The sequence below is a fragment of the Notolepis coatsorum genome (genome assembly GCF_963971535.1).
Source record: "Notolepis coatsorum genome assembly, chromosome: 8".
NCBI lineage: Eukaryota > Metazoa > Chordata > Actinopteri > Aulopiformes > Paralepididae > Notolepis > Notolepis coatsorum.
Window position 1 is genome coordinate 99,795,050 of NC_140172.1, and position 16,580 is coordinate 99,811,629.

General features: G+C 41.5%; 1 protein-coding gene across 2 annotated transcripts in view; it reads left to right on the forward strand.

Annotated features, from left to right (window-relative positions):
• LOC311233051 (clathrin heavy chain 1-like) overlaps positions 1 to 16,580 on the forward strand; it is a 166,408-nt gene that overhangs the window by 109,209 nt on the left and 40,619 nt on the right. For both annotated transcript variants that reach the window (XM_084319910.1, XM_084319911.1), the window contains exons 9-13: positions 190 to 342; positions 3,568 to 3,690; positions 8,623 to 8,760; positions 11,979 to 12,143; positions 15,167 to 15,347. In XM_084319910.1, the coding sequence (XP_084176036.1) occupies positions 190 to 342; positions 3,568 to 3,690; positions 8,623 to 8,760; positions 11,979 to 12,143; positions 15,167 to 15,347 (760 nt within the window). The remainder of the gene's footprint in view (positions 1 to 189; positions 343 to 3,567; positions 3,691 to 8,622; positions 8,761 to 11,978; positions 12,144 to 15,166; positions 15,348 to 16,580) is intronic.

The following is a 16,580-nucleotide window of genomic DNA, read 5'->3' on the forward strand; positions in this document are numbered from 1 at the left end:
TTTACATACTTATGATCATGGATGACGTGAGACAATGCGTTTCTATATCAGGCATTTAAGAGTTTTCCTGCTACAAGGACAAAGTGGGCTGTTGTGGAATGTGGGTGCTTGTGATGTCTCGTCTATAGTGTTGCGGTGTTAACACTCCACATTATTGATTTTCTCTGTGTGTTCGTTCCCTCTCACCAGCTGGAGTGCTCTGAAGAGCTGGGGGATCTGGTGAAGGCTGTGGACCCCACCCTGGCTCTCAGTGTGTACCTGAGGGCCAACGTTCCCAACAAAGTCATCCAGTGCTTCGCTGAGACGGGGCAGTTCCCCAAAATCGTCCTGTATGCCAAGAAGGTATGTCTACCTGTCCCCATTTGTTATGAAAGAATGAGTAGAATCAAGAAGACAACACAGCAAAGCCCTAAGTCATGGCTAGGGCTTGGGTGATAGGATGATATTATCGATAACGGAACGATATTCAATTATGCAATGTCTGTCGGCTCTCGTTAGCAAAAAGAGTGGAAATCAGAGTCCCTCCTACGGTAGTACAATACGGTAAAACATGGCAACAGAAGGTGAGGCTGGGTAGCGCAGTGGACTAAGCACTCTCTTACCACCGCAGAGACTCTGGGATCTAATCCAACTGTCAGCAGTACCTCCGGCTTGGTCAGTCGTCCCTACTAACACAATTGGCAGTGTTAGCGGGTGGGAAGCCGGTGGGGTATGTGTCCTGGTCGTTGTAAACTGCGACTCCTACTGGTCGGTCGGGGCGCCTGTTCAGCGGGGAGGCGATCAGGGGGAAATGGCGTGAGCCTCCCATGTGTTACGTTCCCCCAGTGAAACTCCTCGCTGTCGGGTGAAAAGACTGGCGGAAAAAGACTGGCGACTCCACATGTATCGGAGGAGGCATGTGGTAGTTCTACACCCTCCCCAGGCTGACAGTGGGGCAATGTGCGCAACCACCAGGAAGGGAATTGGTATAACGACAAAATTTGGGATGGGTGAAAAATACAGAAAGCCACAGAAAAGGGCGGTTAGGTGGCGTAGCGGAGATTGCGTTCGTCACCAACCCCGGGGTTGTCACCAGCTTGGCTGTATTAGAGGGTGGGAGAAGCTGGCGGGGTGGGTCCGGGTCGTTGTAAACAGCGACTCCTACAGTTCGGTCGGGGCGCCTGCTAAGCGCGGATAGGACCTGAGTGGGATAGTGTGGTCCTCCCACACGCTACGCCCTCTCAGGGAGGATCCGCGCTGCCAGGTGAAAAGAAGCGGTTGATTGGCTGGACGTGTGTCGGAGGAAGCACGTGATAGCCTCCACTCTCCCAGATGATCTGACTGTGGGGGGTAAGTGCGCAGCGACCAGGAAGGGGGACTGGGAATTGGCATACGACTAACATTGGGATGGGAGAAAAATCGGAGGAAAATGGAGGGGGAAAAAGATAATAATAAAAAAAAAAAAAGCCACAGGAAAAAAAATGTACATGGGAACAAACGACTTGTTCTATATTCTAACGGAACAATCACCAATTGAGAAGGTTTAGTCAAGGTTTAAGCAAACACAACACATTGGATTTGCTTAATATAACTTGCCAAGCCGCAGATAACATTACATCGTTTCCGATGGGGGGGTGGGGGTAGTTTTATGCCCTGACCACAGACAATTTATTGAACAAGTTGGTGGAAAATATTTATCCATATTGTTATTCAATATAGAACTTTTTTAAGTGTTTAACGTACACCTGGAGGGGATATTTAATAATGGGAGGCTACAATTCTGTTCCAAGTATTCAAAATTACAAGTCTATATTCCAATCCAATATCCTGGGCGTAGAAAGGGCAGTATAGATCTGTTACGCGGGTGTGTCATGTGATCGTCCTTCTCTCTTGAGATGATACGGAATGTGATTGGATGCGACACTGTGCTTCAAGGAAGCTCGTGGAGCCCATGGAGGAAGTGGGTTTGGCTCCTTGCCGTTAACCCTTTCACTACCACACTACCAAATGGTTAACCCTTTCACTGGGACAGCACAGAAGGTTAACCCTTTCACTCCCACACGACAAACAACCCTTTCACAACCATTTACATTTAGTCATTTAGCTGACGCTTTTATCCAAAGCGACTTACAAGTTCTGTACGACAAGCCATCAGAATGTTAACCCTTTCACTACCACACTACAGACGGTTGTCTGTAGTGTGGTAGTGAAAGGGTTAACCCTCTAGAGTGGTAGTGGAAGGGTTAAAAGGAGGATTTTTGTTACGAAATCGTGTTGCAACATCTCCGTTCCGCTGGGGGATAAACACACAGTACCGGACGGTGGTTCTCCATGTGGGGGCATTTCACCAAGAAACAACATGATCTCACACAAATTCAAGAGCTTTGCACACGTTCATTTAGTTTGACAGTTATTCAGAGTAAATTAGTTAGAATATTGCCACCAGTGATGCCATTGGGGACATTAAATCCTTCTTTTGTGTTAATTACAACTCCTATACATTTAAATAACTTGTTTTTATAGGAACTGCTACCATATCATTTCATTGAGCTGCAATTGACACAACACGAGGGTTCAATGTCCCCAATGACATCACTGGTGGCCATATTCAAACTGATTTAATCTCGATAACTAAATGCATGTGTGCAAAACAGACGATATGCAAAATGTTTTTATTTTGGTTTAGTTATTATTATTATTTTTTATCCACTTTTTCTCTTTCTATTTTTTCTCCCATTCCAATTTAGCTGTGCCAATTCTCCCCTCCCCTGTCTTGATCGTTGCTCGCATGTGCCCCCCACTGGCCGGTTGTAGGGAGGATAGAAGCCCATCGCATGTCCCCTCCGATACATGTGTAGGCAGCCAGTCGCATCTTTTCACCTGCCAGCGTGGACTCTCATTTGGCGAGGAGTAAAGTGTAGGAGGCTCACACTGCCCCTACCATTTTCCTGTCTCAGTCTCTGTTTACAACGTTCAGATTACCACCCATCGACTTCCCACCCGCTAACTCTGCCAATTGAGTTAGTATGACGGCCGGTCCAAGCCGGAGGCAACGCAGACAGCCGGATTCGATACCGGTGTCTCATGCGTTGGTGACGAGCGCAATGTCCACTGCGCCACCCAGCAGCTCGGTTTATTTTTATTTTTTAATGTTTTAATAAATGAAGGTCCATAGCCTATACTTTATCAATCTCGTGGTCCCTGACATGAACATCTTTTTAGAACCACATAAGCAAATACATGCATCCCATTGTGTTTAAAAAAAATAATAATAATAATAATAATTTTATCAAATATTTTTATTTTTTCATTTTATACACAAAACAAGACAAACAAAATACAGTAATAACAAGACCTCACAATACCATAACAATAATGACATTAGCAATAATAAAAAATTATAAATACAGAACATAAAAAATCTACGTATACTATTACAGATGGTACAAAAGACACCACAAAGGACATTTCCTCCCCCACTCCAAACCCAGGACCTCCGGACCCCCCAGGACAACCCCGCTCCGGTGCTAGATAGTGGCCTTTAACTTTCTCGGCTGCTGAGACCCATTGTGTTGTTTCTGTCCCCAGGTGGGCTACACTCCAGACTGGATCTTCCTGCTGAGGAACGTGATGCGGATCAGTCCAGAGCAGGGCCTGCAGTTCTCCCAGATGCTGGTCCAGGATGAGGAGCCGCTGGCTGACATCACACAGGTCAGAGCAGGGGTGGGCATGGGTTCTAAAGGACAGGGTTCCTAATGTAGGTCTGGAAATGTGTGGAGAATGAAATTAATAATTTCAAGGTCTTGCTCAAAAAGTCAGAATATATATGATAAGATATTCCTTTATTGATCCCCTTGGGGAAATTCGGTATCATAGCAGCCTGGGGGGGGGGGGGGGCGGGTACAGGTAGTAGAAGACCTACAGGTCACAGAATTACAGTGGAGAAGTAAAAATGTTTAAATAGAATAAAAAGGCAGTGTAAACAATATACAATATAATTTACTCTGGACATGTGCATATGGGCAACAAGGTGCGAGATCAGTTATTTTGCCCTACAATAAATATAGTTACAATATATAATCTAAATCTAATCTAATATATAATCTTTAAAAACGAAATGCTAGAATGCTAAATATATGCAATATATAATCTAATAATCCAATAGTCTAAATCTAATGTATAATCTAAAAATGCTAAATGCTAAAATGTTAAATATATGCTCTGATGAAGTACGGTATACATCAGAGCATTATACAAGTTGTTTATCATTCCTGACTCATTTTATGGAGCTCTCGACACACTGTCATTTCACATACTGTATTATTAATTGTGGTGAAACTTAATCTTTGTCTGTAAAGTTTTATGGCCTAGTTGAGAGTATTAATATTCCCCAGTCCACCATCAGCATATCGTACTAAACACCCAATCTTCAGGGCCATCTGAATTATAGAACTGGCAATCCCTAGTAGGAACCCTGTAACGATGATAATCCACTACTCTTCAATACTCACTTCTCATGTTCTCCCTTTATTCACTCCTTTCAAGAGGAGAATATGACTAATGATTATCAATGAGGTGATCTGAGCGTATTGACTGTTTATTTTCTAGCATTACATATCCGTCTGGCCCGTGACTCGAGTTTCAAACCCTAGATCAGTGCTTCTCAAACTTTTTCTGTTTTGGGACCCCCCCCCCCTCGCCCCAACAAAATAGCACCAATATCGTGACCTTTCAAATTGTGCAACCACTTTACAACTGTGCAATTGTGCAACAACATAACAATACTGTCCAATACACTCAAAGACTGATTTTTCTAAAATACAGACATCTTGTAACATTGCAATACAATCCAATGGACACTCAAGACTGCTTTTTTTTTTAAATAGAGACATCTTGTAACATTGCAATACAATTCAATGGACACTCAAGACTGCTTTTTCAAAAATAGACATCTTGTAACATTGCAATACAATTCAAGGACACTGCTTTTAAAAAGAAAATAGATAGAAAACTTTGTGAAACTTGTGAAAGAACTTTGCAATTTGTGCAAAAAAAGAGAACATGTAAGTAAATTATGTGAGTCATCACAGCATTAGTGGCTGCAATGAGCCTGTTTTGCACTGCACATCTTTCCAAATGAGGTTGCAGGCTTGATACTGCCACTCTCAAGTCATGCTCAATGTTGAGCTTAGACCTGTGCTTTGTCTTCAGTGAAGCAACAGCTGAAAATCCAATCTCACAGAGATAGGATGTGGCGAAGGGAAGAAGGATGGCCACAGCCCTCTGCCCTATGAGTGGATGCTCCCTCTCCACACCAAGCCAGAATTCACTCAGTATCTGAGCTGTAAACCTCAGCCTCAGGGTGGAGTCAGAGGTCATTTCGATGAGTTGCTCCTCTTCAGCAGAGCTGAAATCAGCAGGTGCTGTAGATAGAGAGATACTTTATTTGTAATTAATTGCAAATTAAACACAACACATTTCAGTTTTACAACAATCCATTCCAGCTAGATGGTAGCATATTATTATTATTATTATTATTATTATTATTATTATTATTATTATTATTATTATTATTATCACTTTGATCGCCATGGTTAAATTCATAATTTACCATCCCTCGCCATCTCTATTTGTCTATGGAGAAGTTCCCCTTCTTTGCAGGGCTATAACTTTTTAAATTGTATTGCTAAATTGACATTATTATGGCCCATTCAATGTCCTATATCTATTGTTCAGGGTGTAGCAACGTTATACTTTTTCATTCACATATTCATACTAAAATACGGTCTAAAGTATAAGTATGTTTTTATCGTTTTCTGCAGCTTTCTCCAGAACGTGATTTATAGCTCCAAATGCATTATATTGATGATGAAATACAGTTTGATAGCAATCGGCGCGAGATAAAAAATTTCAACTGGACGTGGTTCTAGAAGTTACTACGTATCATCTGATGTTGACCGGATGGGCGGGGGGTCGTTTATAATTCCGTGGGCAACGTTATAGCATTCATCTAGTGTGGGTGATATGATCATCAGAGCAGTTAGTAAAGAACACGTTGGAAAATAACGCTGGATCTTACCGTATCTTCCTCGCGCCGTTGGGCGATGAGCGTGGAGCAGAGATATTCCTATTATGGGATGTCGAAATACCTGATCCATCTCCAGGTTGTATAATAGTATATACGTCCAAATCATGTTGTTTGTCGAGTTATTTGCACCGATCGGTGTTCACTGTGTCAAGATGGAGTCCTGCTAATGATAGCGAGTGCCCGGACGAAATATGGATGAGCACCACTTCATCCACATGACTTCCTGTTGGATGGCGCTCTTGAACCGTTAGAGAGTTGAGTGGAGCTCAGCAGTATATCTCAGGTCCCCGGAGGAGAAATATGATTTCGATCACAGATTTTTGAAATATTGATATCAAAGACGTGTTACGGCGTCTTCGGCAGAATGAGCATGGCAGGCAATGACGAGTTTCGGCGTTTTTCCGGCGATTAAAGTGTTATTATTATTATTATTATTATTATTATTATAATGTACAACATAAATAAAATGTATGTAGCCTACAGCACAAATGTCATAATTAGTCAGTCAATAACATAAAATACCAACCTGCTGCATTGAATGGATCCACCACCCAGTCATACTGAGCACTGAGATGTGCTACTTAGACAGGAGATCACTGTGGTGACTTGAGAAACACTGCTTTCAGCAAACTCAGTCAGGTTCTCCAAGGCATCAGTCTGTTGTTCATCAAGGCGCCTGCCCCACATCTCCAGCTTTCCACTGAATGCAGTGATCTTGTTTGCCAGGTCAGGTAGGTATTTATCTTTGCCTTGAATTGAATTGAATAGAATACTTTATTTAGATGTTTGCAGAAAAAAATCACATGACAGTAAGTACAAGGTCAACTAAATAGGATTAAAAAACCCAAGAAAGCCAATGGCTTGTTTCAATTGGGGTCCTTTTGTAATCAATTCATATTACATTTAGTGACAAATAGACAGACACTAGTTTACTCTAGTTTAGAGTAGACATGACAGATACTAGAAGACAAAAAATATCAACATACCTTGAAGCTGAAGGTTTAATTCATTCAGCTTTCCAAAGACATCGCTGAGATAGGCCAGTTTCATCAGAAATTGTTCATCATTGAACTTGCTTGCAGCTTCTTGCATGCTCTCCTCCTCCAAGAACACCTGAATCTCCTCTCGTAGTTCAAAGACTCGCGACAACACCTTCCCTCGCGAGAGCCACCTTGCCTTGCTGTGAAACAGCACTGCAGAATGGTCAGCTCCCATCTCCTCACACAGCGCAGAGAACAGGGGTCGTGTTTTGATGAAATTTACCACGTTTATAACTTCTGTCAAACCCTCATTTGTCAAACCCTCATTCAGCTCAGGGCTAAGCTGTCTTGACGCTATCTCTCTCTGTAAATTTACAGTGCGTCCATTGCGCGTTTGGCGAGACCCCCTTGATGAGCGCCTGTAGCCCCCTCCTTTTCCCTGCCATGGCCTGCGCACCGTCAGAGCAAAAGCCCACACAGTTCTCCCATTTCAGTCCATGTTCTGTCAGGTAACTGTCAATAATTTTGAAGAGCTCATCAGCTGTCGCTCTGTTTTTGACATATTTGCAAAACAGCAGATCTTCACTCAGTGACTGGGAATTTACAAAGCAAACATAGGAAATAAGCAAACAGTCTTTATTGCTGTCAGTCTTTGACAAGGCAACACGCATGTCATCCTCAAGGCTCAACTTGGCCCTATATTTTGTTTTCAGAGCTGTCATGGATGAAAAGCCAGCTTCACATAGATATGTGGTGCTGAATGGTATCAACACCTTAACTGCTGCATCATCATGAGATACTTGGTACTCAGCACCACACTCTGAAATCTCATCTGATACCACCTGGAGAGCTAGTTTCAATGAGTTCTTCCAAGAGTTTGGATGGAGATGTGTCAGGAAGCTTTGTCTCAATGTTGTCTGTAAAGGTTTTTTTTTATCCAGAGTAACTTGGTGATCCTTTTCTGTGTTTTATTAAATAATGATTTTCAGATTTTGAGAAATGGTCAAACTTATCCAAATATGGTATTTTCATGGAGAAGAGTGCAGCTGCAACAGATAGCACTTTAGTGATAATTTTCTGTAATCCAAAAAAAATTATTTTAAATTTTTATCTCAAGGCCCCCCCGGTCATGCCTCTGCGCCCCCCGCACAGACCAATTACATGAGAGTTAAGCCATCCCACGTCATACTACTCAGCCAATCAAGTATGTGCATTCCAGGCAGTAAACATTGTGAATCTCAGTGCAGACGGATGATAGTTGCACATGAAGATGGTAGAAAGAAAAATAAATATAGCGATATAGGTAGAGAAAACAAAGGGAGAGATACAGACGACTGAGACAGAAAGATACAGATGAATGAGAGGCAGAGATATGTTGATACAAACTACTAGGCTACTTAAATATTTATCACACTAAATAGTTAGAAGATTTCTTGAAGCAAAGGTCTGGAAGATCATAATGTCTAACTGGACCTCTTTAAAATGTTTGTTGAATACCCCTGTCCTAGATGGATACTAGCAGGCCTCTCTGGTGCATAACTGGTCCATAACTCCGCTGTCTTGTCCTCCTCTCAGATTGTGGACGTGTTTATGGAGTACAACCTGATCCAGCAGTGTACCTCCTTCCTCCTGGATGCCCTGAAGAACAACAGACCATCAGAGGGACCACTGCAGACCCGCCTGCTGGAAATGAACCTCATGCACGCCCCACAGGTACACACACACACACACACACACACACACACACACACACACACTGCAGACCCACCTGCTGGAGATGAACCGCATGTACGCCCCACAGGTACACACACACACACGTGAAACCCTCATATTATCCTTGGGGTCAATTTGACCCCATTCAATGTTTAACGTATCTAAATAAATGGCTGACATAATTTTTTTTGCTTATTATTTCATGACCTTTCCTATTTAATGAGGACAAATGGGTAAACATAACATTTGAAATTAACATGACACTTGACCCTAGGCAGCTGCTTTGTATTATTATTTTTCATTTATCTTTTTATATATATAATATTGTATTTTTTGGGACTAACAATTCCCATACATTTCAAAACGATCCACACACACACCTCAATTTGTGTTTCGTAAATCATAAGGACACGCTTGATCTGCTTAGATTTACGTACGGAATTCTAAGGACACGCTTGATCAGCTTGGAGATACGTACGGAATTTTGAGACAAATATTTAGCTGTTTCCCCGTGTGGATTAGTGTAGTGAAGCTTCTTCTTTGGCGCTACCGAACACGGCCCGATGTGTGTTCGGCTCATGAGCGCTACGAGTGGCCAAAATCGCACATTATCTTTAGCCCTAAGCATCAACATTCCGTTATGAAAATGAGTGCTCAAAGTAAATATATATAGTACCATTTTGAATATAACAACTAGGGCTTTCAAATGATATAAAATATCTGTATGATTATCATTCATATCTTTCATATTTGATACAGAAATTATTACAAAAATCTTGTCCGGCCACCACATTTCAACAAACAACTGCATTCTGAATTCATTTAGCCTTGTAGTTTTCTAATCTCATCGTTTATTTGTTCCATTTGTATATTGATTAAACATAAGTCTAAGGACTGGTCGGACAACATAGAGGCCCTCTACAGGAAGGCACAGAGCAGGCTGTTCTTCCTGAGGAGATTCAGGTCCTTCAATGTTTGCAATAGACTGCTGCAGTCATTCTACCAGTCTGTAGTGGCCAGCGTCCTCTTCTATGCTGTGGCATGCTGGGGGGGCTACATCAACTCGAGGGACACCACAAACTGAACAAGCTGGTGAGGAAGGCTAGCTCCATGGTGGGAGTCGAGCTGGTCAGACTAGAGGTGGTGGCAGAGAGGGGGATGAGTAGGAAGCTGGCCGCTATCCTGTAGAATCCCTCCCACCCCCTCTACGACAAGCTAGTCAAGATAAGAAGCACGTTCAGTCACAGACTCGTTCAGTTTCCCCCCCAACATTATTTATTGTGTGTATTGATTGAAAACTTTATTAACAGATTGCAGAATGGGTACAGTACAGCTCAATACACACAATTGTTAAGGGGATGCAGACCAGAGAAAGACTTTCGTCTTGTTTACATCAGGGTCCCCCATTTTCAATTCATCAGGACATATTATTATGACATACATGACATACAGATAGACAGTACTGCTACATCTATACATTTATGACATACCAGATTTGCAAATACAGTACTGTTTGTGATACAAAAAGAGTCCAGAAAAGGGAGTATATACATTTGACGTAAAAACTGTACATTGGAGGAGGTTGTGTGGGGGGGGGTTGGGTACATTGGGATATTGACAACCATACTGGGTAATTTACATTGGAGGGGGTTGGAGGGGGGGGCACTGTACAAACAAGCAAAAACTGTACATGGGGGGGGGGGGGGGGGATGGAGACTGTACAAACAAGCAAAACTGTACATTGGAATATTGACAACCATACTAGGTAAATTACTGTACATTGGAGGGGGTTGGGTTAGGACATTTACAGGGGCCAGTTTCGAATTGCAGTCTCCCGTAGGTGTCCCTTGAGAGTGGTTTTGAAAGTGGGTAGTGATTCACATTCCTTTACAGCTTTGGGTAGGGCGTTCCACATTGATGTGGCATAATTGCGAAACGTGTTTAGTCCCTTGTTTGAGCCGAATCTGGGTTTAACATGATTTGTGGAGCTCCCTCTGGTGTTGTGATTGTGGTATTCACTGACCTTTGGGAAGTATTTTGACATGTACATGGGTACCTACCTTGGTCGTGTAGTGTATCTTGTAGACCAGGCCCATTGCAAGTTGCTGTACTCTGTCGTCTACTCTAAGCCATCCTAGGTTGTCAAAGTGGGCAGGGGTGAGGTGGGTTCTAGGAGTAAGGTCAAGCAGTAGTCTGACCAGTTTGTTTTGAGATGTTTGTAATTTTGTTTGTAGCGCCTTTGAGGTGCTTTGGTACCATGAGGTGCAAGCATAGTCGTAGTACCCTTGAATGAGTGCTCCTGCCAGAGTCTTCAGGGTATTCTTGTTTACCAGAGAGGAGATCCGGTACAAGAATCGAGTTTGTTGGTTGACTTTTTTTATTACATTGGATGCCATTTTGTCACAGGAGAGATTAGCCTCAAGGATGGAACCCAGGTAGGTAATTTCGTCTTTCCTTGTGACAATATTGTCACCCACTGTAACTGAGAAGCCGTCGGTCTTGCTGAGTTTGATATTTGAACCGAAGAGAATGGACTCTGTTTTGCCCATGTGTAATGATAGTTTGTTATCAGCGAGCCATATGCAGATTTTGTCTAGTTCCGAGCTGAGGGTTTTTTCAACCTGTAACTTGTTCTTGTCAGAGACCAGCAGGGCTGAGTCGTCCGCAAACAGGAACAAGTTGCAGTCACAAGCTGACAACATGTCATTTGCATAAATTAGGAACAGTGGCGGTCCTAGTATGCTTCCTTGTGGAACACCACAGCTCACTGTGAGGGGGGGGGGGGGGGGGGGGGAGGATAGGGTACCGTTTACCTCCACCATCTGTTCCCTCCCCTCAAGGTAGGATTGCATCCAGCTCACTGATAGACTATCAAAACCAATTGCTTTTAGCTGCTCAATCAGAATGGAGTGATTGACAGTGTCGAAGGCCTTTTGTAGGTCCAGCATGACCATGCTGCATTATTTGCCCGCGTCCACCTCTCGTTTGATGTGGTCGTACACATCTGATTAACCCTTTCACTACCACACTACAGCAGGTTAACCCTTTACTATCACACTACAGACGTCTGTAGTGTGATAGTAAAGGGTTAACCTGCTGTAGTGTGATAGTAAAGGGTTAACCTTCTGTAGTGTGGTAGTGAAAGGGTGAACCCTTTGTCATGTGGCAGTGAAGGGTTAACCTTCTGTTTAATGTTTTTTTGTGCCTTGTGTGTATAGGTTGCTGATGCCATCCTGGGCAACCAGATGTTCACCAACTACGACCGGCCCCACATCGCACAGTTGTGCGAGAAGGCCGGGCTACTGCAGAGGGCGCTGGAACACTACACTGACCTGTACGACATCAAGCGTGCTGTGGTGCACACGCACCTACTCAACCCTGAGGTAGGGTCCTCTGTAAAGACCTTGATGACCCATGTGATTACTACTAGTGGGGGGTGTGGCGGCACTGTCCCTGACTTCTTTGGAGAAACGTATAGGTGTGGAGCTGCTGTCCGTATCTCGGAGTGATGTGCAGAAAGAGACATTTTGGTAGCACTTTATAATAACACCCTGTTATAATACATTTATAAGGTATTTGTAGATAATGAACTAATCATGAACAAACCATTTATATACATTTATAACTATATTTGTATACCATTTACAAAGTATTTATAATGCATTAGTGGATAATGAACTAATCATGAACAAACCATTTATATACATTCATAAATGATTATTAAATCATTTATAACTATATTTGTATAACATTTACAGATTAGTTCTACATTATTTATAACTCATTATCAACATTGTTTGTACTTGATTTGTTCATCATTAAATAATGTTGTTTAATGTGTAGTAACACATTTGTAGATGCTTTGAAAAATGGATATGAAAAAACTACTATAGTGTATCCATTTATTTTTCATCAACAAATGATTTGTTAAGACATTCATAAAACATTTATAAATCATTTGCAGATGCTATCGTGGGGGCCAATCTAAAGTGAAGCCTATTCATCATTAACAAGTGTCTAATACAGTTAATTATTTGTTTACTTTTTCATCACATGTTACAAATGTTGTAGGCAGCTTTCGGATACACCCTTCTTTGTGACATCAAACAGTGACAGAATTAGGACTAAAGATAAATGCAATTTTATTAACATATAAAATACATGTGCATGACATATAGTGTAACATCGGGGGGCACTAGGACCCAGGAGTACCCTGGCCAGGTATTGAAGAGTATCTAGAGAGGAAATATCACGCGAGCGAGACTTGACGTCACGTGTGTTGCCGTCTGTTTGAATGGAAGCACAAGTTATCCGTGCTGCGTCTATACTTTCGCTTTTCAGGTATGAGCAGGTTAAACAAATTTTTTTGTTGGTAAATCTATTCCATCATTTCCGACCTACAAACAACTCTTATATGTTGTGTAGACGTTCGTGTAGATGTGGTGGCCGCTAACGTTACATTTGGTCCTAATGTGTGCTCGGTGATAATGACACGACACAAATAATTATTACTCTTGTGTGTCGTGTCGTCATCACATACATACTGAGCACTGAGCACACATTAGGACCAAATGTAACGTTAGTGGCCACCATATCTACACGAACGTCCACACAACATATAAGAGTTGTTTGTAGGTCGGAAATGATGGAATAGATTTACCAACAAAAAAAGGTGTTTAACCTGCTCATACCTGAAAAGCGAAAGTATAGACGCAGCACGGATAACTTGTGCTTCCATTCAAACAGACGGCAACACACGTGACGTCAAATCTCGCTCGCGTGATACTTCCTCGGGTACTCCTGGGTCCTAGTGCCCCCCGATGTTACACTATGTCATGCACATGTATTTTATATGTTAATAAAATTGCATTTATCTTTAGTCCTAATTCTGTCACTGTTTGATGTCACAAAGAAGGGTGTATCCGAAAGCTGCCTACAACATTTGTAACATGTGATGAAAAAGTAAACAAATAATTAACTGTATTAGACACTTGTTAATGATGAATAGGCTTCACTTTAGATTGGCCCCCACGATAGCATCTGCAAATGATTTATAAATGTTTTATGAATGTCTTAACAAATCATTTGTTGAACATGAAAAATAAATGGAGATACACTATAGTAGTTTTTTCATATCCATTTTTCAAAGCATCTACAAATGTGTTACTACACATTAAACATTATTTAATGATGAATAAATCAAGTACAAACAATGTTGATAATGAGTTATAAATAATGTAGAACTAATCTGTAAATGTTATACAAATATAGTTATAAATTATTTAATAATCATCTATGAATGTATATAAATGGTTTGTTCATGATTAGTTCATTATCCACTAATGTGTTATAAATACTTTGTAAATGGTATACAAATATAGTTATAAATGATTTAATAATCATTTATGAATGTATATAAATGGTTTGTTCATGATTAGTTCATTATCTACAAATACCTTATAAATGTATTATAACGGGGTGTTATTATAAAGTGCTACCGACATGTTAATTATACATATCAGTATTGACTAGGGGTGTAAAGGTACCCGTATCCGTACCGAACCAAACAGTTTCAGTGTGTACCGTACCGTACCGAACGGCTGTGTAGTGTACCGAACGAATACAGCGGTATGTTAACCACTAACGACCGCCCACCAGGGGCTGTTTTTTTTCACACTCTAATATAATTATAATACAAATAATAATAAAAAAAATTACAAGTCGATTATTAATTTCAATATAGAATATTCGTTGACAGCCCTACAAGTACAATTAGTTACTGCACACGACTACATCACCCCTGAGTGGAACATGGAAAGCCATACCGTACCGTGGTTTTTGTGTACCGTTGCCGTTCTTCCTAATTCATTCATGCCTGTTCAAGCTGCTGCGGTCAGGCAAGCGCCGCCGCATACATGTAGCAAGAACAGAGAGACTCAGACTCAGCTTCTTCCCCCAGGCCATCAGAACACTGAAGACTGATCTCTCCACACACAAGCACATGGAAACACACACACACACACACACCACACATCCTCACTTGCACTCTCTCACACACAACATACTACAGGTCACTTTAAAAAAGGTCACTTTAAAAATATATATATATTGTATATAGGACTCATTACCTTTTAATTCTTAGCATTGTATTTTATCTTTGTACTTTTTATCATGTCTATTTTATTATCTAATTTGTATTTTTTGTATTTTTTGCACAATCAAAGCGGGCATAGCCACCTTCATTTCACTACATGTCTCGTGTATGTATGTGACTAATAAATCTCTTGAATGTTGGGGAGTAGTCTCTCACTCTCTCTCTCTCTCTCCTTGCTGTGACCTCATGCTAGCTACTTAAATGCATGGTGTTGTACAGACCACCCTAACTTGTCTCTACCTCTCCTTCCAGTGGCTGGTCAACTTCTTTGGCTCCCTGTCGGTGGAGGACTCCCTGGAGTGTCTGAGGGCCATGCTGTCGGCCAATATCCGCCAGAACCTCCAGATCTGTGTCCAGGTGGCCTCCAAGTACCACGAGCAGCTCTCCACACAGTCCCTCACAGAGCTCTTCGAGTCCTTCAAGAGCTTCGAGGGTGAGACGCGTCTTCATACCCTACACACTTTTTTACTTTTTTTTTATCAAATATCTTTATTTCTTTTTCATTTTATACACAAAACAAGACAAACACAATACAGTAATAATACGACCTCACAATACCACAACAATAATAAAAACAATGACATTAGCAATAATAAAAATAATAAATACAGAACATAAAAGAATTTACTTATACTATTACAGACGCCACAAAAGACATTTCCTCCCCCACCCCAGGACCACCCCAACCCCGCTCCGCCACTAGATTGTGGCTTTAAGACCCAAAGTTCAATGCTGGCCTGTCCAACCCCAATACTTTTACTTTCTTAAATTCACTTTTAGGCTCAGAGTGGCCACCTATGTCATAGTTAAGTTGGCAAGCTAGCTATAGTGCTAAACAGATACTTGATGGAAGCACTAATCATGGCTGCTTGTTGCTAGGCAACTATTGAAAACCCATTTTTAAAGCGCCACACTTTTTTGTTTTTGTAAATTAATAACGCATTACACATTAGGGCTGGGTATTGGCATTGATTAACCAAGTCGATTTATTATTCACATGGTCCTGATGTGAAACCGATTTTTGATATCGATTCAGTTAGGCTTGATGCCGTTGGTTTCTGGGGGCCCGCACCTGCTATTGTCAAAAAGAAGTAATTAAATTTCAGCAGAAACTCAGCTTAAAACATCTGCATGACGTCCTGCATGCTAGAAATAAAGTTTAGCGATCTTCACACATCCACTGAAAAAAGGCATGGATTAAAAGGTCGATCTTGGGATTTTAAGAATCTAGGTTGGATCGTTCAAATTAAACAGTAAATTTGTTTCCAATAACTGTGTACTTAATATAATAATATTAGAGATAATCATCTCAGTGCAAATACTGTTTCCTTTTCTTTTAGGGCACACATTCATGACATGCCGAGAGTACAGTCCATACACAGTACGACCAATATAACTTTGTTTACAACTTCAACGTACAATAGAATGATTCAAACCACATATCGCCGAACATGATGGACCGTAGAGCAGCATTATGACCCGTCGTTCAGCCTCAGAGAAGCAAGCCACTCCCTCCTACCCCCCATGCACTTGCTAGATGTCCTGCAACTAGCCATTAGCCAAGTAGGCCATGGCAGTGGCAGGAGTCAGGCCAATCAATGGACCCTTTAGAATGGCCTGGAGGTGGTTTGCTGGAGCTCCTCTGGTACGATGACGGGAGGATAAT